Source organism: Bufo bufo, chromosome 9, assembly GCF_905171765.1.
Source record: "Bufo bufo chromosome 9, aBufBuf1.1, whole genome shotgun sequence".
Lineage (NCBI taxonomy): Eukaryota > Metazoa > Chordata > Amphibia > Anura > Bufonidae > Bufo > Bufo bufo.
The window spans coordinates 166634171-166658313 of NC_053397.1; the positions used below are offsets into that span (position 1 = coordinate 166634171).

Sequence of the window (24143 nt, forward strand, 5' to 3'; positions counted from 1 at the left end):
CTAATAATTTTGGACGGCAAATGAGTAGTCCAGGAATCGGCAGATCTGCAGTTGAAAAAATAAAAAGGAGGTGAGTGCTGTGTTTGTTCCCCAATTAGTGTGATTTCTTTTTTCTTGAACCCGAGGGTTGCTTTAAAAGAGGAAAAATAGTCTATCCAGACCATTGTCTAGAATGTATCTTCTTGGGCGAACAAAAAGGCTAGACTCCCCTTTGGGCTGCTTACTAGGAGACGAAAACAAGGTGGGATCTCGCTCCCGGATATAGAACAATACACACAGGCCATTCACTTAGAGAGATGGATTGCTCTGACTAGACCTACACCCCCACCCATACATGTGGAGTTGGAACTTGCTCTACTGGGGGAAACAGCAGACTATATGTTGTGGTTTCCTTTCAAAAAGCCAGATAAGAATACTCTGATCAGTGCTATCACAAAGAGTACTATCCTCGCTTGTAATAAGACGGGGGCGCTCAATATGGGAGAGGGGAAGCTGTCACCTTTGATGCCACTCAGAATGTTGCCCCAAATACTAAACACAGCTCGTGTTGAAGCCAGTCCCATTTGGAAGTCCTTACCAGAAGTATTAGTGGGAGATCTTGCGAAATTGGGTAGCCAGACAAGTTTTTATACCTCCCTTAGTAAAGAAAAGAATACAAAATGTGATTTTTTGCAGGAAAGAGATTTTGAAATCACGTGTACTAAGTTCAAAAAATCCAGACTTGTTCCACTAGCAGATCCTACGTCGTTAGAAACGTATATATTGCTTCCCAAAACACCCCTGAAATGTATATCACTCATATATACGCAATTGTTGAGAGATAAGAATAGCTGCCTACCACCATATGTTGAAGCTTGGGAGAAAGAACTGAACTGTGTATTAGATGATAGTGACAGGAGATTTGTTTTAACTCATTCACATGGATTCTCAAAATGCATTCTGACCCAAGAAAATTCCCTGAAAATACTCACCAGATGGTATAGGACTCCTGAATGGCTATTCCAAATGGGGTTAGGGATGGATGACCTCTGCTGGAGGTGTGGAGAACATAGGGGATCTCTTTCGCATATCTGGTGGTTCTGTCCAGGTCTGAAGGGGTTTTGGGTGGATATTGAAAAACTGATTAACCAGATTTGTTTAACGAATTTGAGGCTTACACCGGAGTTAGTTCTATTGTGGCTACCCTCGACCGTCTTTAGACCGAACAGAATGAACCTGCCCACACATATGATAGCGGCTGCTAAGCTATTGATTCCTACAAAATGGAAGGATAGGGATCCACCGTCAATTAAAATGTGGCATGATAAAATGGATGACATATGTAGAATGGAGGAGCTGGTAGGGTGGTCTTGTCATAGCAGAGATAAATACTTGCAAACCTGGGAACCATGGATTAAATACACCAAAGATAAGAGATAATGTTAGCTACAAAAGGGGGGAATGTACCTTAAACAGCCTATGAGTTACTGTAGAGAAAGTTGGGCCATTAGATCTGCACTAAAGACAACCCAATGTAACTGAAAACTGGAGTGAACTTCTTAGCTTCAGATTAACCTTTGATCTAGGAGCTGATGATACCTGTCTATATAGGAGAGAGTCAAGTCGGCAGGACCTACTTGTTACTTTTTCTTTTAGTGTTTATTTCCGTCTGTTGTATTATTTTTCTGTTTCCTCAGCATATGTATGCATACATGAAGGAATGAAAAGACCTGCTTGCATTGACTGTACCTGTTCACCTACTTGTGTTGTCAGGCTTATGGCCTAGGAGTATTGATTTTCCAGATTATCATTGTGAACGGGAGTGGTCGTTTGTATGCTATAATATACATGTACTGTTTGATGGTCTGCTCATCCATTATGTACAATATGACTGTTATTTATCAATAAAAACAGATTTGACTAGAATGTATCTTCTAGTTGTTCTGGATTATTAGTGAAGTTTAAAAGTGTTATTGCCAACCAAAGGCATTGTGTCATGTATAGGCACATTATAGCTAAGGGCTCATGCACACAAGCATTGACATTTTTGTGGTCCGCAAACTGCAGATCCCCAAAACACGGATACCAGACATGTGTATTCCCCATTTTGTGGAAAGTTCTGCTCTCTGTAGAACTGTACTATCCTTATCCATAAAATAGACAAGAATAGGACATGTTCTACTTTTTTGTTGGGCCACAGAACAGACATACAGATTTTTTTGTGGTAGTTCTATTAAAGTATTGTAATTATTTGCTGAACTTGGATGTGCAGATTTTCTGTGTTGCTCTTTCTTCTCTTTTAGCTTCCACTACAAACTTGCGAACTCTCCCAGAATATATGAGGGTTTGGTCTGAGGTCTGAATTAACGCAGAATTCTCCTGTGCAGTACAATAACCATTAAAGGGGTTGTGAAAGAATGGGGGAGTTTTGGCACTGCCTACCCCCCCACCTCCTGCCAGACCTGTAAAGGAAATATAACTTACCTGTTTCCTGGTGCTGGCTCCCCACTCCTCCAGGCTTGTGTTGCTACTCTGGGCTCTCTCATTGTCAACAACTGGTTTGACATCACCACAGCCAATCTCTGGCCATGGCAGAGACCGGATCCCCTTGCGTTATATGACCATTTGTCATGATGTAAGGGGAGCTGGTCACCACTACGGGCCAGTTATTGGCTGCGGCTATGTCAAACCGTATTAAGTCCCCCTCCCAAACCATAGGACTCTGGTGTAACAGCAGCCTACAGTACAGACCAAAAGTTTGGACACACCTTCTCATTCAAAGAGTTTTCTTTATTTTCATGACTGAAGGCATCAAAACTATGAATTAACACATGTGGAATTATATACATAACAAACAAGTGTGAAACAACTGAAAATATGTCATATTCTAGGTTCTTCAAAGTAGCCTCCTTTTGCTTTGATTACTGCTTTGCACACTCTTGGCATTCTCTTGATGAGGTTCAAGAGGTAGTCCCCTGAAATGGTCTTCCAACAGTCTTGAAGGAGTTCCCAGAGATGCTTAGCACTTGTTGGCCCTTTTGCCTTCACTCTGTGGTCCAGCTCACCCCAAACCATCTTGATTGGGTTCAGGTCCGGTGACTGTGGAGGCCAGGTCATCTGGCGCAGCACCCCATCACTCTCCTTCATGGTCAAATAGCCCTTACTTTCAAAGTTTTCCCAATTTTTCGGCTGACTGACTGACCTTCATTTCTTAAAGTAATGATGGCCACTCGTTTTTCTTTACTTAGCTGCTTTTTTCTTGCCATAATACCAATTCTAACAGTCTATTCGGTAGGACTATCAGCTGTGTATCCACCTGACTTCTCCTCAACGCAACTGATGGTCCCAACCTCATTTATAAGGCAAGAAATCCCACTTATTAAAACTGACAGGGCACACCTGTGAAGTGAAAACCATTTCAGGGGACTACCTCTTGAAGCTCATCAAGAGAATGCCAAGAGTGTGCAAAGCAGTAATCAAAGCAAAAGGTGGCTACTTTGAAGAACCTAGAATATGACATATTTTCAGTTGTTTCACACTTGTTTGTTATGTATATAATTCCACATGTGTTAAATACATTTTAGCTCAGCTATATGGATTTTTTTATAATCTGCGGAGTGCTGCCTTTTTTTTCCTTTTGACCAGTTATATCTTAAGGCTTACATCATACCAAGCAGAGCCAGAGTAATATTCAGTGCTAAAGCCTCTTTTTACTACATGGGTATCTGTGGCACTGTTTGATGTACTTACTACACAGCGCAATGCAGGGTTACTGATCTCAGTCGTAACATGATCAAGCCTTAGGACATCCCTTCTCTGCTTTGTATACTTGTAGGCACAGCTGTAGTATGTGTTTTCTGATGGGTGTACTGTCCTGTTACACTGTGCTCTGACAGCCAACTGCAGTACCTGGAATTCTGTTAGTCCCTTTTGCTTTCTTGATATCTTTTTTGTTTTCTGTTTCCTTCCTTCAGCTATGTCATCTTCCCAGAGCTGCCACCTATTAGATCAATACCCCTCTTCATCTACTATCGATTGCTTCCAATCAACCATGCTCTTACCCCTAAGGGAACAGGGCTCCCCACACTAGCATAATTGACAATGAAAACTCCAGATGCGTTTCATTTTAAAGAGTTGGGGATGACAGAAAGTGTAATGAGATTTATGTCAGTCTCCTGATGGATGCGTTGGCACCGAGCAAGCCTTATTCCGGAGAATCTTAGGCAGGTGATCATTAAGGAGAGAACAAGAAAAAGACAACAACGATATCGATTTCAAATCAGTTCACCGCACCAACATCAGGCTGCCTGATTTTTACTTCATATTCTTTCTTGCTCATGCATTAGATAGTTCTCTTGAGGCCTTCACTACACACACTGGTATATTTTACCAATTTATGGACCTATCTCCGTTATTTTCCCTTCAGTCCTATTTCTTATTTGTTCTCTTAAAGTCACTAATAGGCACTGAAGCATCCTGTGTTCTCTATTTCTAGCAGCATCAGGATCTACGGCAGATGATGCTTTGTCTATCAGATTGCATTTTTAAGATGTAACATATTATTGAAATATGGGATGTGTCTGATTTTTTACTGAGATCACATGAACTATGACAGATTTATCCTTTCTCAGCCATGCTAAAATTCCTGCCAACAGTGCAGTCTAACAATTTGTATTGCTATCAATCCCCTATTGATAATTAAAGACATTCCAGTCTTAACAATGTCCTTTTTCCAGAATGTCTATCGAGTTCAATTCTCATTCAAAAGTTTGCTAGGTCTTATCCACCCCAATAGTTGAGAGTTGTATAGTTTCATCTGGACCTCTGCTTTGCACATATCATTCCCTTGGCGTGTGCAGTGGGCTCTGTCTTCTTTGTCTAGTCTCTGTTTCTAGTTTCTCCAGGAAGGCAACCCATGCCAAATCCCATATTCCACAAGTTTCGAGACCACTTTTAATTTGTATGGATTCTTCTTGCATAGATCTTTTACATGGCCAATAATCAGGTTCCTTTGGGATAATTATTGGCCCTTGTAAAAGACTTTCAAAGAGATTTTCAGCTTCCCCATATGCATTCCCAGAATAGGTCATCAATATCAGATTGAAGGCAATCTAACTCACGGTGCCCCCGCCGATCAGCTGTATGAAGAGAACGTTTAGACGCAGTTTCCTTCTTTGCATTGGAAAGGGTAAAATCGGGATTAAAATCGGCAGTATAAATTGACACGCTGCAGATTTAAAATCCGACACACAGGTCAGTTTCTGCTGTGGATTTTTTATTTTTTTGCCATGTGTGACTGAGAATTGCTGAAAGCTCATTCACTTTGCTGGTCGTACTGTACAACACTGCAGATTTGCTGCATGAAAATATGCAACAGCAGATCCGCAGCAAATCATCCGTCACTTCTGAGCCCAGCCTTAATAGTTGTTCCAAGTAATTTTTTTTTTATTCCTCTCCTCCTCCAGCCATAGATGGTATGAAATCCATACTTACCTGCTCCTCAGTGCTCAGTCTTCACACTCTCTGCCTACTTCCTGCACCGGAGTGACTGGCCTCAGTGGTCACATATTCCAAGGGGAACGTCACTTCTGGGTTATGTGCCGTTTGAGGACACATTGAGGCCAGTCATTGGTTACAGTGGCGTATGTGACCTCATCTGTGTAGGAAGCTTACAGACAGGGACAGGAAGTTTGGTTAAGCAGCAAGGGAGGTGGAAAAGAGTATTGAGGAGCAGGTAAAAATGGAAATCTTCATAGGTATGGACTTATTTATAGGTACAGTTGGGGGGAAATGGAGGGGGGGAGTTTAAAAATAAATCCTGGCCAAACCCTTTAATGTCTGTGTAGTAGCATTCTTAATAACTATTCATTCAGAGCACATTCTTAATATTAACTTGGAGTACTGCTACCATAAAAATGATGACATGACATACAGTTGTTTTTTTTCCAAAATGTATCCTGGTAAATCTCAATCCTTTGAGCCTTGAATTTTTTTAATGTTTCCAAGCCATTAACTCCAAATTACCAAATGGCAGCACTCCTGTTATTTACCGTAAAGGTTATCTTATGTCTGATCAGTGGCGATGGTGGTTACTTTCATGCTTGTTAGCCCCTGTACACACTTGATATAAAGAAACTGCAGTACTCCTGTTGTCTTCAATAAGCTTGATAAAGAGACTGTTTGTAGTTGAAACATTGCAGCTACTTTGTGAATAAACTTTGAAGATTGTTGAAGATAATAGGAGTCATGCAGTCTCTTTATATCAAGTGTGCTTCAGAGCCATACTATTCCAGATTAATCCCTGGCTTCTCACCACAAGCAGACTGAAGGCCAAGTGGTGGACCAGGAGTCATTCAGCATCAAGACATTGCTTACGAAAGCATTTGCCTTTGAATGGTTTTCTGTAACTTAAATGTGATACATAACAATACTCAGTTTGCTTCTATTGTACTTAGAAAACTGTACTGTGATTTCATGTGTTTTCGAGATTTTGCGTTGTGTGTAAGTTTTTGTTTTCTTCATTTCAGGTGGGAAACCTGGGTCTGCTCTTCATGCTCCTCTTCTTTATCTATGCAGCTCTGGGGGTAGAGCTGTTTGGGAAACTAGGTGAGTAATTTAAAGAAATATTATTTCTAAGCCTAAACCAGAAATTGGCAAAAACTTGTGGACACCTTGCTTTTCTACTCCAGTATGCAATGATGATCACCCTTGTGAAGGAATGAGTCGACACGCTACTTTTGAGAACTTTGGAATGGCTTTCTTGACTCTTTTCCAAGTTTCCACAGGAGATAACTGGAATGGAATAATGAAGGTAATACATTACTGTCTATGTCCGACACTGGAATTTGTGATAATTATGTGTTATCCTCACAGACTTTGGGAAGGAGAATCTCTTCTCTTTCATAGGAAATTTGTTGGCTGTTGAATAATTAAGGGTATTATGGATCTGCATGGTAGAAATCTGAAATATGGTGCTCTCTGTGCTCCCATACAGGTCTTTGCAAAGGAAACCAATAAAGTTTAAAGGGAAAAGTCTACAATTTGTCAGACGATTCCTTCAATGATAAGCTAATTACAGGATGTTCTGCTGCTGGGAGCCCCAGTAATCTACAAAAAAAATCCCCAGCAAGTGTTCAGTATCCCTGCAGTGCTACCATGGACGGACTTACACGGTACAGTCTCCATGGGAATCAATTGACTGCCTGTTTAATCACAGGTTCCCTAGAGATACCTTCAGAGATACTCTTTGTAACTGCTCTTTGCTCTGCTTAATAGATAATGGTCCTTGAACAGGACCAATTAAATCAACTCATAGTAGTTGGCCCACAATTACTAATGTAGGTGCACCTAGTTGTAATTGCCCCTAATTTGGTTCAAATTGGTTCAACTTGATGCATCTAGTATTTGAAAAAATCCACCACACACCTAAGGAACATGGCTTAACACAAAAGGGGTGTAACCTAAGATGAATCACTGTGTCAGAATTTGCCACAATTCTAGTGTAAAATGATGTCAGAACGTAAGTCAACTAATAATTATTATAGCATTAAACGAAAGTGTCTATCCTTGCAGCTAATGTATCATCCAGCCTAAGCACTGTGATAAATTTAGTCGAGACAACCTGGAGGTAATGTATTAACATGAAACTTCTTGCAACAAATTTACAAAATGTCTCACACCATTTGCTAAATTTGTTGAATGAAAAAGTTATTGAGTTTTCCATCTAAAAGTCTAATTATCTTTATTGCAAAGGTTCAGTCAGTTTCTACACTACCAGAGGAGTACGCTTGCGACTTTTTTGGGACTTTTTGTAGCAAAGTCGCACTGATAAATCCAGCTACAACATAGCCTCACCCACAAAATATGTAGACACTCCTTCGTAAATGTAAATTGCCAGGCGTGGAGGAAATCGCAGTAAAAATGGTTCAAATATGCCATAAATTTGACACAAATGCCTATCCCACCGACCCAGGTTGAACATGCAGAATCATTCCAGTTTTCTGCAGCAGCACACTCGATATATGAATATATAAGTTTAGGTTGCATTCACAAGTGGTGGAAAAATCTGTCAATCTCTGCTCTGTGTTATGCTGTGGAATAACATTCTGCTATGTAAATACTTGTGTGGTCTCCATTCCTTTCAATAGGGGAAGTGCACGGAAATCTGCAACAGAATCCTCACCAAAATGAGTGCGTAATATCTGCAACAAAATCCGCACAAAAATCCACACAAAAACCTGCGCCTTTGCAAAAACCTGAACTTTTGTATTTTCTTGCAAATTTCCCACCATGTGTTAAGAAACCCTTAGGCTGCTTTCACACGAGCAAGTTGTACACTCCAGACTCGGAGCGTGAGTATAAGACCGCTCCCGTCGTGAACTCCTAGCACTGCCGGGGTCGCATAGCATTATATTGATTTATGATGCTGTGTAACCCTTAGTGGTCTGGAATGTATTGGATAAGACTGACATAATGCTGTCACTGTTATCTAATACATTCCAGAACTGTAAGGGTTACATTGCATCATAAATCAATATAATGTGCTATGCGACCCTGGCAGTGCTAGTAGTTCAGGACGGGTGCTGTGTTATACTCATGCTGAGAGTCCGGAGTGTACAACTCGCTCGTGTGAAAGTAGCCTAAGGCTACTTTCACCTAGTCAGTGTTTGATCAGTGACTTCCATCAGTGATTGAGTCAAAACCAGGAGTGGAGCCTACACAGAGATAAGAAGATTTTCACCTTGCCATGTTTTTGACCATCATCTGGTTTTGGCTCACAATCACTGATGAAAATCACTGACCAAACACTGGCTTTGTGGAAGTGGCCTAAAGACCCTATTATGCGGGCAGATTATTAAGATGATCGCTAACGAGCGTTCTTATGAATGCTCGTTAGTGATGATCTGGCAGTGTAATACTGCTGCAGATTACCGGATAAACAAGCAAACGCTAGTTAATGGGGTACTCAGAATCTTTGAACATGTTAAAAAATCCTGGTTTGTCAGCGGCAGATTGTGCCGTATAATAGGCGCTCTGCTGCCGGCAAACAATGAGACAGTATAGGGACAAGCGATGTATTAGAGATCAATCATCCCTATACTGAGGAGGATCGCTGCATGTAATAGCAGGGGTCACCTCCTCTAGCGAGCAGGCGTTTGACAGGAGGGAACGCTTCCGTCCCGGCAATTGTCTCATCTCCTCTATCCGTCCATGTAATACTGCCTTAACTCTGGCTACCGGATTAGTAAATCTGCCCAACTGTACATTTTCTTGGCTTACTCATTTACATTTCAGATAATACTTGAAGACATACAGTATAACATTATTTCAGTGAAAACTGTAGCATGTAAATCTAAACTAGAAATATTTTACTCTGTTGGCAACAATGAATCATATGAATTACTTGGAATCTGAAATCTTCCTTCTGATCTGCAACAGGATACGCTACGTGATTGCACCAATGATGACCGCAGCTGCTTGAGCAACCTGCAATTCATCTCTCCTCTGTACTTCGTAAGCTTTGTGCTCACAGCTCAGTTTGTTCTGATAAACGTGGTGGTTGCAGTATTAATGAAGCACCTGGATGACAGCAATAAAGAAGCGCAGGAGGATGCAGAGCTGGACGCTGAAATTGAAATGGAGTTGGCTCATGGCCTTTGTTCTCAAACATCACCTGTTTCTGCTCTTGATAATGGAGGACGGGGAGGAAGACCAGCTACAGAAGGACATCGTAACTTGAGGTGCTTTTCCCCAGCTCAGGTAAATAACACCATATTGAATATTACAAGGCTGAGTTTACACGTAGTGGATCGGGTGCAGATTTTTAGCACCTAAACTCAACATTGGAGACTCCACAGCGCATAGTACTTTAACCCCTTGATGACCAATCAATTTCATGCCTTTAGGACCAATTTTTTTTTCATCAATGCATTCTAAGAGATACAGTATAACAGTTTCATTTTTTCATCAATAAAGCTAAATGATGGCCTGTATTCTGTGGGTTGAGTCTTGCCACATTTTGAGGTACAGATAATGATGTGATTTCATTTTGTACTGATTAGTTATGTTTTAGTAATTTTGCTGAATATAACATGGGAAAAGAAACATTTTGAGGTGATGTTTTCCATCAGCATAGACATTTGGGTTCCTGATTTTTTGCTGGACAAGTTGCCTTTTTTTTAAATAATTTTTGGTATGTGTAGAGGGTCATTTATCTGGATTTTTACGCTAATCTTTGATAGCACCTGCACACGCCTTGTCATAAATTATGCATACCTCTGGCAGTCCATGCGACTGGTGTGAAATCTACTCCAGCCTTTGATTGGAGTAGTTTTCACTCCACATTTATGCCTGCTTCCAGGCGTAACTGTTATTAAATTAGCCAGGGCCAATGGCCGGCCCTCGCCACTCCGAAGTGGTGAGGATGGTGTAAAAATACTGTGTGCCACATATTTTTTGAAAGGGGGCTTGTGACTTTTTTTTACTCCAAAAACTGCTGTAGCACTGTTAGTAAATGACCCCATAGCTTATTGTTTGATTTTGATCATCTTTATGGAGGGTAGGGGGAAAATAGCAATTTTCCCATTGTTACTGCAATTTTTATCCACACCATTAACATTGTGTGATTTATTTATTTTTTTCTGAATTGTTGAAATTACAGATGTACCAAATATCTATGGGGATTTATACAATTATTTTTAATATTTTTTTATGAAAAAATTTAGTTTTTTGCAGGGCAAATTTATTTTATTTGTAATTTTTTATTATTCTTGAACTTCATTTAACCATTTCTTTGTCCCATAGTGGAATAAAGCAATGTTGCTTACATAACGCCTTCCAAAGCTTTGTTGCCTTCAGTGTTCAATTGACAGGCAAACCATCACTAGGTAGATGCCTCTGGTGGACCTGGGAGTTATAATCAGGCCCTTAACTGCCATTGTAAAGCTTGAGCCCCCTGCATCCACCCATCAGGACGCCAGTGGGTTGAAAGGGGAGCCATCTTCCTCTGTCTGACTCTTAGATGCTATTGACCATGGTATTTAACAGGTTAACTCAGCCCATGAGTACGCCCCCCTCAGTGGGTACTTGCAGCACGGAGTTAGTGGGGTGACAAAAGGTTAGCTGTGGCACAACTACCCTTGGGAGAAACCAGCAGACCCCACTCTTTCTCACCACATTCATGTCCTTATGTAAAGTGCCAGATTCCTGTAGACCAAACAGGCAATGAAGTAATGGGAAAATAGTTAATATTCCATTTTCTTGCAGTCTGCATGGAGTAAGGAATGTGCTGCAGATGCTAAAAAAATTTCAACTAAGTGTATGAAACCAAGTTAATATGCACAAAACGTATGCAGTATATACAGTATATTTTTTAAATCCAGAAAGAACCACATATGGAAAAGATCTTTTATGTGAGCGTTCCCTTAGAGTAGACACTGATTTACCCCTGCATCAACACTTGGAATATGGGTATTAATTTGGTGCTATTATGCTTGGATGCTTGGTGATCTGCTTTGTATTGGGAATCAGTGAGTTGAGCATGACTTCTTTTATTTTTCGATCCTTTTTTACTTTTTCGAAAAATGAGTGTCAGCAGTAAAAAAAAACATAACAAAACCATTGAAGGCAGTGCTCCCCACCAAATGGCCCAGGTGCATCAAGAAGCCCTTGAAGTCCTTAAATATTGCTCCCAAGAAACTGACTTCTGTAAATACTGTTATGCACCGGAGATGTCATAGACATAATGAATCTTGACACCATGATGCTGGCAGTTAACAACAGACAAAGGCCTCATGCACACGGACGTTTTTTTTTGCAGTCCGCAAAAACGGTTTCCGTTGTTCCGTGATCCGTGTCCGTTTTTTCATCCGTGGGTCTTCCTTGATTTTTTGAGGATCTACGGACATGAAAAGTAAAAAAAAAAACTAAGTCAAGTTTGCATTGAAAATGATAGGAAAAACGGACACGGATCACGGACACAGATCACGGACGCGGATGACTATCTTGTGTGCATCCGTGATTTTTCACGGACCCATTGACTTGAATGGGTCCGTGAACCGTTGTCCATGAAAAAAATAGGACAGGTCATATTTTTTTCACGGACTGGAAAAACGTATCACAGACGCGGAAGCCAAACGGTGCATTTTCCGATTTTTCCACGGACCCATTGAAAGTCAATGGGTCCGCGAAAAATAACGGAAAACGGAACAACGGCCGCGGATGCACACAACGGTCGTGTGCATGAGGCCAAAGAGCCATATCAGTTTTCCATATCCTTTATAGGCCTTTCTTCATTTATTCATGTTGTTTTTTTACTAACATATACAATATATATGCAGTGGTGTTCCTTAGTGTTGAGCGAGCATGCTCGGACGAATATCAGTTCGGCTCGAGCATCGCTATGCTCGGCACATGGCGCTACTCGGCCAAGTACAGCATGTGCTCAAGCGCAATGCTCAAGTCTCTTCCCCGCACGTTTAAAAACGTGCAGGTAAGTACTGCCCTCACTGTAATGCCAGCCTGCAATTATATCAAGAAAACTAAAATCGTGGTATGTTCAGTCACTCAAAGATCTTACACCGTCAGGGATTTTATTAATTGTAGGTCCATGGGTGTCGTTTATATTTGCCAGTGTACCTGTCCAAAGGATTACATTGGCAAAACCAAGAGAGAGCTCAGGAGGAGAGTATGTGAACACATCAATGACATCGTCAAATTAAACGACACCCCTGTGGCCAACCACATTAATGAACACCACAATGGAGATTTGAAATCTATCTCCTTTGCGGCCCTTGAAACTGTCCCCCCCTCTCCGAGAAAAGGTGACTGGGATAGGAAAATCCTCCAGAAGGAGACGGAGTGGATCTACCGTTTCCGCTCCGAGTCACCTGGAGGTTTAAACGAAAGACTCACATTCACTTGCTTTATTTAATTGAAAAATTGACATACAATTGTGTCTCTCCTGGTAAATCTTATAGTCAGCAAAGGCTTACCCTCAGTCACTGTGATGATTGACCCGTGACTGGTCTCATCGATGCGAAAAGCATCATGTTTAAAAGGCGATATTTATTGATTTGCCTTATCTTAGCCCAAAGTATTTAAATATTATACCCCTTCTGAATCAATGAGGGTATATTGGTATAATAATCTATATTAGCAATGTATGACTATTAAAATTCTCTATTTATAATCTATACATCCCTCAGTAAATTCAGGCTTCTGGCACTGTGTACATTATGCAGCGTCAAACCTATTAATTTGCTAGGCGCCCCCTTCCCCAAATATCTGGCACCGCATTACTGGACTTTGTACCCACCACAAAATTTAATATTTTCATATGGGTTAAGGACCTTAACTTATTTTGTAGAAGATTAAAATGGCACAAGTTTTTTTCAAAACACAAACAAAAAAACATGCATTGATCTAGGGAGTGAAACTGAAGATTTCCCTGATCTACAAAACCTCATGGATTTATGGGAGGAAGGAGCCAGAACACCAGGTAAAGGCCCGTTTACTAAGTTACATCCAGTGAGTACGAGATTACCTCCACCCCTTAACTCGGAGCATATTGATATCTTTCTATGCTTAGTTGTATCTGACCTTGAACGTCTAAGAATAAATCAACATGTTTCTCAAAATCTGAGTGATGTTGAATTATCAGCACTCCAGAATCTAGAGAAAAATAACCATATCATAATAAAACCCTCCGACAAGGGTGGAAACCTGGTTGTACTGGATCACAACAAATATCAAAAAATGTGCCGTGACTTGTTACATGACAAGAAAAGTTATAGTATCATACCCACGGACCCTTCTATCTCCTTTCTAGCCGAATTAAAAACCATCCTCGCCTGGGGTTTCGAACAGGGAGTCATCAGTAAGTCAGAGTTGGAGTTTTTACTCCCCAAATAGCCACAAGTCGCCACCTTCTATTGCCTACCCAAGGTGCACAAGGGGTTACATCCCCTAAAGGGTCGCCCCATTGTGCCTGGGGTTGACTCGTTAACACACCAATGTGGGATCTATCTGGACAAAGTCCTTAGAGACTTTGTCTGGTCTTTACCATCATTCACAAGAGATACGATGCACTTCCTTCGCAAGATTGAGACCATAACAATTGATTCATCTAACCTTCTTGCAAGTATAGACGTCAAATCTCTCTATACCTTGATTCCCCATGAAAAAGGGTTGGCAGCAACATCTTATTTCCTTAACTCCAGAGGTACACAATTCCATATCCACAATGACTTTATCTTACGTTTACTTGAATTCACTGTAACTCACACTTTTTTTCTTTATAACGGATTATACTACCACCAGCTCAGGGGGACAGCAATGGGGAGCCCCTGTGCCCCTACATATGCTAATCTCCTCCAGGGCTGGTGGGAAGATAAATATGTCTTCCCTGACCAACAATGCTGGTGGAATGATAACATCACATTCTATATCCGTTATATTGATGATATCTTCCTGATATGCGATGGGGATAGAGAGAGTTTCAGTAGGTTCATCAATACACTCAACCATAATAAAATTGGTTTGAACTTCACCTCTGAAATTCAGTCAGAACGAATCACCTTTCTGGATGTGGAAGTGGTTAAGGTTGAGGACATGTTAGTCACGTCAGTCTTTCGGAAACCAACAGCCACCAACAATATACTGCATTGGAGTAGTCATCATCCTCCAGCAGTTAAGAGAGGAATTCCCAGGGGTCAGTACCTACGGACTCGTAGGAACTGTTCTTCCCTGGTGAATTTTCATAGGGAGTCAAAAAAACTGAAGAACAGATTGACACAGAGGGGCTACCCACAGCGTCTTTTGAGAGATGCCTTCCAACATGCGGAGTCAAGTAATAGGGAAAATCTTCTTGTCCCCAAATTAAAAGACGGAAAAGACAACAAATTTATTTGTCTTATATCCACATTTGACACCGCCAATAAGGAAGTTCTATCCACCCTCCGTACTTACTGGCCTATCCTTACCATGGACCCTGAACTCATAGGTGCCATTAATAAATACCCTCAGATTACCTGTCGAAATGGAAGAAGCCTACGGGATTGTTTAGTTCACAGCCACTAAGTGAGTCCCAAAAAAGAGGGTACTTGGTTGGATAGAAAGCCAGTGGGGATGTTCAGATGTGGTTTATGTAAAGCCTGCAATTATATCAAGAAAATAAAATCGTGGTATGTTCAGTTACTCAAAGATCTTACACCATCAGGGATTTTATTAATTGTAGGTCCATGGGTGTCGTTTATATTTGCCAGTGTACCTGTCCAAAGGATTACATTGGCAAAACCAAGAGAGCTCAGGAGGAGAGTATGTGAGCACATCAATGACATCGTCAAATTAAAAGACACCCCTGTGGCCAACCACATTAATGAACACCACAATGGAGATTTGAAATCTATCTCCTTTGTGGCCCTTGAAACTGTCCCCCCCTCTCCGAGAAAAGGTGACTGGGATAGAAAAATCCTCCAGAAGGAGACGCAGTGGGTTTACCGTTACCACTCCCAGTCACCTGGTGTTTTAAACGAAAGACTCACATTCACTTGCTTTATTTAATTGAAAAATTGACAAACAATTGTGTCTCTCCTGGTAAATCTCATAGTCAGCAAAGGCTTACCCTCAGTCACTGTGATGATTGACCCGTGAGTGGTCTTATCGATGCGAAAAGCATCATGTTTAAAAGGCAATATTTATTGATTCGCCTTATCTTAGCCCAAAGTATTTAAATATTATACCCCTTCTGAATCAATGAGGGTATATTGGTATAATAATCTATATTAGCAATGTATGACTATTAAAATTCTCTATTTCTAATCTATACATCCCTCAGAAAATTCAGGCTTCTGGCACTGTGTACATTATGCAGCGTCAAACCTATTAATTTGATAGGCGCCCCCTTCCCCGAATATCTGGCACCTCATTACTGGACTTCGTCATGCGCATTAATCACGCTTTATTGTAACTTCCGGTTCGCATACAGTCACCTTATGCGCTCCATGGTGCGTTACACAGCACCGGAAGTAGCAGGGGTGGTGTGCGGACACGTGATGCGTTCAACTGGTGCGTTCCATGGCACCGGAAGTGGCGCATGCGGCGTCCGGATATCGATTCGGACGCCGGAAAAACACACTATAAATAGGTATAGATAAGCCTGACAGCTCCCCAGCTCCCTTGGAACATCATTTAACCATATTCTTGGCAGAATGTAAGTAGGCACTTTTTTGGATTTCTCTACACCTGGTATCTTTATCTTTGGTACAGTTCATGTGACATTTAACTTTGATCTTTTCAGGCCATAATTAATCCAGCCAAGATTGATGTTTCCCAATATCAGAATGGGGAGCTAAGTATACATCTATTATATCTACACTGTATTACCTTATCTACCCCCTGATGATCCTTGTTCTTAGGTGAAACGCGTAGGGGTCTTTTGCTTGTATAAGTATCGGTATCCGATTATCTGTGTTGTGCCGAACTTAGTTCATATTTATACATCTTTGAAACATCTTTTGTTCATCTAACTTGTATGCTATATCCCTTTCTGGTAGGGTTTCTAACAGGGATGCTCTAGGATTAGGCACGGGGACAGGGAACCTCCACCATTAGAGGGTGACCCTGGGCTGAGGATAGACTAGGGCATTACAGGGATAGCATCCCCTGTGGTCCCCTGATCATCCTCTTTTTTCTTCTTTCTTAAATTTTTCCCCCCGTTGCTTTATCAATTATATCTTCCCTTAGGGGATTACGTCACGTATAGTTAACTAATAGGTACTTTTTGTACTAATACCCATTACTTTGATATTAAAGGTATATTTTAAGTCACGTTTTTTTTCCTGTGTGAAACCTGACCTAATCTGTAACGTGATTCGGCTGAATCATTTGAATCCTTTTTTGATGTGATATACCAGTAGCCATGTTGGCTACTGGCATTACAGTGATTTGGCTGGCCGGAACGTGTCATTGGGTGCTATAAAGCACCCGATGACGTGTGTTCGGCTCATTCTAAGTCAGGGAGAGCTGAGCATAGGAAGGGAAAGAGAGTGTAGGGAGTGTAATTAAATAGAATTTTTCTACAAAAATGTTTCATAGACCCAAAAGTCCTTGTAAGGACTATTGTGTGTGACAGCAGCAATATATGTTTGTAGGACAACCTGCTCTAAATTGCTCAGTGTTAGGGAGAGCTGTGCATAGGAAGAGACAGACAGTGTAGGGAGTATAATAGGAAGTTTTTTTTTCCCAAAAACTTTTTAGAGACCCAAAAGTTCTTTTAAGGACTATTGTGTGTGACAGCAGCAATATATATTTTTAGCGCATCCTGTGCAAAATACTGTGTAATAGGCCACTGTGGACAGTAAAATTATTTGCGCCACGACACCTGTTTAAAGTGTGTGCATCCCTAAAATATAAGTGATATCTAGTGCAGTTTTTCCATAGACGGTGTAACGGACTGTTCAGCACACAGCTCCGTTCAGACGATATTCCCCTTTCCAATGCACAGGCAGCTACTGCAAGCACCAGTCTGCCGAACTGCAAACTACACGAATCCTTCAACTCCGTAACAGGAAACACACAAACACTGCAAACAGCTGAACAGGAAAAGCATACAATCGGCTTACACTCCTGGCAATCAGCATACAATCCAATTCCCCCAAGAACGAGACAACACTTCGCTTGAGGGTTAAGCAGAACACACTGTCCTGGGGCATACAGCCTCTTTTATTCACAATCCACAAACACAGTACTGCCCCCAGGGTTTTGAAATACAACCAATCAATCCGTACAATACACACAGACACTCCCACACAAAATCCTCCCCTCTGCCTGTGATATGATTACTGAACACAATGGCTAATATAATTATCACAGGCAGAGAAATTGTCACGGCTGAGGATGGGGGAAATCCTCAGCCGTGCGATGTCAGTTGATGTTTTGGCTGCTCGGCCAGGACAGCAGGATTAGGGAGCAGGTCACCTCCTAAAGCGTCCCTAACCTGACCCTAACTCCTAGCTGCATGGGCCGACCTTTAAGGTAGGAGGACCCATGCTCTGGAACCTCGGATCCCTAACTCACCCTCCGACCGGTCCCTGGACTAGGAGTCAAGGTAAGACGGCCTGTTCCTACTGTATACTGAGGAACAGGGGTCTCACTGGCCAAGCTGCAGGGAAAAAGGGGACACAAACAAACTTACGGATATGGCAGGTGAACTATCCGAGTTCCACCTACCTGCCACAGCCCTGCTGACTGGATCCCTGTGCAAACAGGAATCCAGATCCATAAGCTGCACTAAACAACATAGGACAGGAAAACATCAAATAGACATCACACATAAACTTAACATAAACTAAAATGTGACATATGGTTTATGAACCACAAGGGTGGCTCTCACAGGCAGTTGGTAACCACAGGAGGCTGCTATCAGCTAATCATGGCTGAAGCAACCTACTGAGCCCTGCCAAACACCAAGGCTATATAGGCCTAAGAGGCCACACCCAATGGTCAGACACACCCAGTGACATCACACACACTGGGAAGGGAGTTAACCCTTCCAGAACCACAGGAAAGGGAAAACACCAACTTAAAGGGAAAGTGACCGACACAACAAACACACTGTGGTTGTTGCCGCAGGCAACGACATGGGTGGCAACCGTGTCCTGGGAGTCAGCCCCAAGGCCGGGACACTGCCACCACATGTACACAACGACAAACGTTGCCACGGGCAACCACAGTGCAGGAAAGGTGTCCGTGCACACCACACACTACACAGAGTGCACACAGACAAACGACAGTGCATACATACACGCAAACTCCAAGGGAACCGCACACAAAGCTGTTGTCTGCGGCAACCGCACTTGAGGCTAACAACATTATGCCTCCAGCTGCGGTTGACACTACAACCCAAACCGCGGGCAACTGTATGCGGCTCCCAAGGAGTCACGGCCAAAACCGTGGCCGTGACAGAAATACAGTTTTATAAAACATATCACAGGAACCCCAAAACATGCAATAACCCCATAACAATACATATCCAAAATTCACCCAGATCCGTTCAGTAGTTTGGAAGATACAGTTTAATGCAGATTCCGCAGAACATATACAGGCTATATAAAAAATAATTACTGTATAATGTGTCCCCTGTTGTATAGTTTAAAACTACTGCTCGATGTCTTTGTGCACCAAATACCGGCTAGATGGCACCGTGTAGAAAAGTCCAAACAGTGTCTGTGAGTTAAAATGTCCGCCATCCATTGTTCTCACCATGTGCTTCATCCATTGTTCTCACCATGTGCCACTGATACATGAAATAGTGGCCACCCAGTAACTCCACAGTATGTCCCCAGATGGTTCTTAACCACCTCCGGACCGCTGTACGCACAGACGCGTCCTGGAGGTGGTTGTTTCATTCCGAGTGGACGCGCCGGCGCGTCCTCTCGCGAGACGCGAGATTTCGGTCTCAGCCGGCCCGCGCATGCGCATCGCGGGCCGGCAAAAGTTCGAGGAGAATTGCATCAGCAACCTGCCAGCCAATGATCGTCGCTGGCAGGTTGCTGATTTTTAAAAAATCGAATCACAAGCCAGATAACAGATCATATTAGTAAATATGATCTGTTATATGGCTTCTCTGCTCCTGTGCTGGTCCTTTTCGTCGGTTGGATCCAGCACAGGAGCAGACTGAACTGTGAGTACACCAAACACTACACTTTAGCCCCAGATCACCCCCCTGCACCCCAATTAACCCTTTGATCACCCCTTTGATCGCCCCTGTCTATCACTAGTGAAAGGAAAAAAAGTGATCAGTGTAAACTGTCACTTTTTTTTTTTCACTGGTATTGACTGATAGGTTTTAGGGATAGTTTAGGCCCCTTGGTTAGGTAGTTAGCGTCAGTTAGCGCCCACCCCACCGCACCGCAGTCACTTTTATTCGCTGATTAGCGTATCGCTAATCAGCATTTGTACTTTTATAGTATCTGTAAGTGATCAAAACTGATCACGGTCAGATCTATAATAGTATTAGTGTCACTTTAGTTCGCCCTCCACCCAAAACGCAGTGTTTGCCCGATCAGGCCTGATCGGTCGCCCACACGTGCGTTCACCCACACCCGCCCCACCGCAGTGACAAAAAATTATTATTTTTTGATCACTGCACATTCACTTTACACGCACTGCGGCGATAAAAAAATCAGTTTTGATATTTTTTATCAACCGCAGCGGCCTCCGGTACTTCGCTAGCCTCCCCTTTGTAAGACAGGTTTGCTTTTTTTCTTGGGTAGTCTCAGGGAATACCCCTAAATTTAGTAGTCCAAAATGTCAAACAGGGGGTATTCTTCTGAAGAGGCCTACAGGATTCTGACCCAGTCGGATGAGGAGTGGGAACCCTCATCTGACGAATCTAGCGGGTCAGAATATGAACCTGTGGAAAGCAGTGGCTCTCTGACCCAAAGTTCGGACGAGGAGGTGGAGGTCCCTGGCAGCACCAGGCGTACCCGGCCCCGTGTCGCTAGACCACAGGTTACGCAGGATCCACTTCAAGAGCAGCAGAGTGGGGCTGTCGCTGCCGGATCACGTGGTGAGGCATACACCAGCAGCGCAGCCCTTCCTGGACCTAGTACCAGCACTGCCGTACAACATGGTGAAGTAGCGAGCACCAGAAGGGCAGTTGAAGCTGGTACGGTGGCACGTGCAGTAGTTACCCCGTCGCAGCCACCGCGCAGACAGGCCCGTAGACCCCCTAGAGTCCCTGAGGTGCTGGCAAACCCTGATTGGCAGTCACCAACTTCAGCCGCACCTGTAGTTCCCCCTTTCACCGCCCAGTCTGGAGTTCGGGTTGAGACGGCTCAAATCGGTTCGGCCCTGGGATTTTTTGAGCTGTTCTTGACTGCGGAGCTCTTGGACTTAGTCGTGGCAGAGACCAACCAGTATGCCACACAATTTATAACCGCAAACCCGGAAAGCTATTATGCCCAGCCTTTCCGGTGGAAACCAGTCCAAGTTTCCGAACTTAAAATTTTTCTGGGCCTTCTCCTCAACATGGGCCTGACAAAAAAGCATGAATTGCGTTCATATTGGTCCACGAACCCAATTCATCACATGCCCATGTTCTCTGCTGCTATGTCCAGGACACGATTTGAGACCATCCTGCGTTTTCTGCATTTTAGCGACAACACCACCTCCCGTCCCAGAGGCCACCCAGCTTTTGACCGGCTCCACAAAATTCGGCCCCTCATAGACCATTTCAACCAGAAATTTGCAGATTTGTATACCCCTGAGCAAAACATCTGCGTAGACGAGTCCCTAATACATTTTACCGGGCGCCTTGGCTTCAAACAATACATCCCAAGCAAGCGTGCCCGGTATGGGGTCAAATTGTATAAGCTCTGTGAAAGGGCCACAGGCTATACCCACAAATTTCGGATCTATGAGGGAAAAGATCAGACCCTGGAGCCGGTCGGTTGCCCTGACTACCTGGGGAGCAGTGGGAAGACAGTCTGGGACTTGGTGTCACCCTTATTCGGCAAGGGGTACCATCTTTATGTGGACAATTTTTACACAAGTGTGGCCCTCTTTAGGCATTTGTTTCTAGAACGGATTTGCGCCTGTGGCACCGCGCGAACTAGTCGCGTGGGCTTCCCCCAACGGCTTGTAACCACCCGTCTTGCAAGGGGGGAGAGGGCTGCCTTGTGTAACGAAGAACTGCTCGCGGTGAAAAAGGAGAGACAAGCGTGACGTTTACATGCTCTCCTCCATTCACGCAGACACGACAATCCAAATTGAAAGGGCAACCCGTGTCATTGAAAAGCCCCTCTCAGTCCACGACTATAATGCGCTCATGGGAGGGGTGGACTTCAATGACCAGATGTTGGCTCCCTATTTAGTTTCCCGCAGAACCAGACGCTGGTATAAGAAGGTGTCTGTATATTTAATTCAATTGGCGCTGTACAATAGTTTTGTTCTCTACAGTAAGGCTGGGAGAACAGGATCCTTCCTCAAATTCCAGGAAGAGATCATCGCGAACCTCCTTTACCCAGGAGGCTCCGTGGCCCCATCCACCAGTGTAGTTAGCCGTCTACACGAGCGACATTTCCCCAGTGTCGTTGCTGGTACCTCAACCCAACCGCCACCCCGAAAAAAATGTCGTGTCTGTAGCAGGAGTGGAATAAGGCGTGACACCCGCTATTTCTGTCCTGACTGCCCTGACCACCCTGCCCTATGCTTAGGTGAGTGTTTCCGGAAGTACCACACACAGGTACACCTAGCATAGGGATTGCATCTCACAGGACAGGCACACAGGGCTATTAGGGCCCTTTTACTCACAGCTGCTGCAAACCTCTCCTTTCACCTGGGATAAAGTGCATTACGTACTTCGCCACATCTTTGGGCGATTTGTGCTTTGCACATTGTCCCATGAAGAAGGAGAGGTTTGTTCTATAAAGGTAAAAAAAACTAAACAAAAAAAAAATTACCGGTAAGTAAAAAAGTTTAAAAAGTTTAAAAAAAGTTAATATGTTCTGTTCTAAAGTTAATAAAGTTATTGCTTTGCGGCCTGGTTTTTTCTTTTTTGTTTTGTTTTTTTTACCTTCCAGGTGGACCAACCGATCGACTAGCTGCAGCACTGATGTGCATTCGGACAGAAGCATTGCGCTGCTGTCAGATTACACGCAAGTCGGTGTATGCGGCGCTGCAAGACGAGATTTCTCCTCTGCAGTAAAAGATATGTTTGCCGAGGCATATGAGCTGAGGAGGTGGCGGTGTTCATATACTTTGGCAAACACTTTGTATATATATAAAAAAAAATCCCGGCAATGATTTATTCATCCACATCGATTGATGTGAATGGAGAAATCGGGTTTGCCAGGGCATACGAGCTGAAGTGGGTATGGATGTTGGGCGGAGCTCCTATGTCCTGGCAGACGCCTTTCCCCTCCTTTTTCTTTTTTTGGCAGAGATTTTTTCATCCACATTGATCGATGCGAATGAAGAAATCTGTGCCGTTCATTTTTTTCTTTCAGCCCAGAGGCTGAACGGAAAAAAAAAATCTCATTACCTGTATGCTCAATATAAGGAGAATAGCAGAAACTCCTAATGCTGGGCATACATGTAATGATTGCGGAGACCCTCAAATGCCAGGGCAGTACAAACACCCCACAAATGACCCCATTTTGGAAAGAAGACACCCCAAGGTATTCGCTGAGGGGCATATTGAGTCCATGAAAGATTGAAATTTTTGTCCCAAGTTAGCGGAAAGGGAGACTTTGTGAGAACAAAATCAAAAAAATCAATTTCCGCTAACTTGTGCCAAAAAATTTTCTTTTCTATGAACTCGCCATGCCCCTCATTGAATACCTTGGGGTGTCTTCTTTCCAAAATGGGGTCACATGTGGGGTATTTATACTGCCCTGGCATTTTAGGGGCCCCAAAGTGTGAGAAGAAGTCTGGTATCCAAATGTCTAAAAATGCCCTCCTAAAAGGAATTTGGGCACCTTTGCCCACCTAGGCTGCAAAAAAGTGTCACACATCTGGTATCGCCGTACTCAGGAGAAGTTGAGGAATGTGTTTTGTGGTGTCTTTTTACATATACCCATGCTGGGTGAGATAAATATCTTGGTCAAATGCCAACTTTTGTATAAAAAAATGGGAAACGTTGTCTTTTGCCAAGATATTTCTCTCACCCAGCATGGGTATATGTAAAATGACACCACAAAACACATTCCCAACCTTCTCCCGAGTACGGAGATACCAGATGTGTGACACTTTTTTGCAGCCTAGGTGGGCAAAGGGGCCCACATTCCAAAGAGCACCTTTCGGATTTCACAGGTCATTTACCTACTTACCACACATTTGGGCCCCTGGAAAATGCCAGGGCAGTATAACTACCCCACAAGTGACCCCATTTTGGAAAGAAGACACCCCAAGGTATTCCGTGAGGGGCATGGCAAGTTTCTAGAATTTTTTATTTTTTGTCACAAGTTAGTGGAAAATGATGATTTTTTATTTTTTTATTTTTTTCATACAAAGTCTCATATTCCACTAACTTGTGACAAAAAATAAAAACTTCCATGAACTCACTATGCCCATCAGCGAATACCTTGGGGTCTCTTCTTTCCAAAATGGGGTCACTTGTGGGGTAGTTATACTGCCCTGGCATTCTAGGGGCCCAAATGTGT

The 24143-nt window shown here is 42.9% G+C and overlaps 1 protein-coding gene across 1 annotated transcript in view; it reads left to right on the forward strand.

Moving 5' to 3' along the window:
• Positions 1-24143, forward strand: part of CACNA1I (calcium voltage-gated channel subunit alpha1 I) — a 589793-nt gene that overhangs the window by 471011 nt on the left and 94639 nt on the right. Inside the window, exons 28-30 of the mRNA XM_040407395.1 lie at positions 6507-6585; positions 6669-6790; positions 9418-9738. Coding sequence (XP_040263329.1) covers positions 6507-6585; positions 6669-6790; positions 9418-9738 — 522 coding nt within the window. The remainder of the gene's footprint in view (positions 1-6506; positions 6586-6668; positions 6791-9417; positions 9739-24143) is intronic.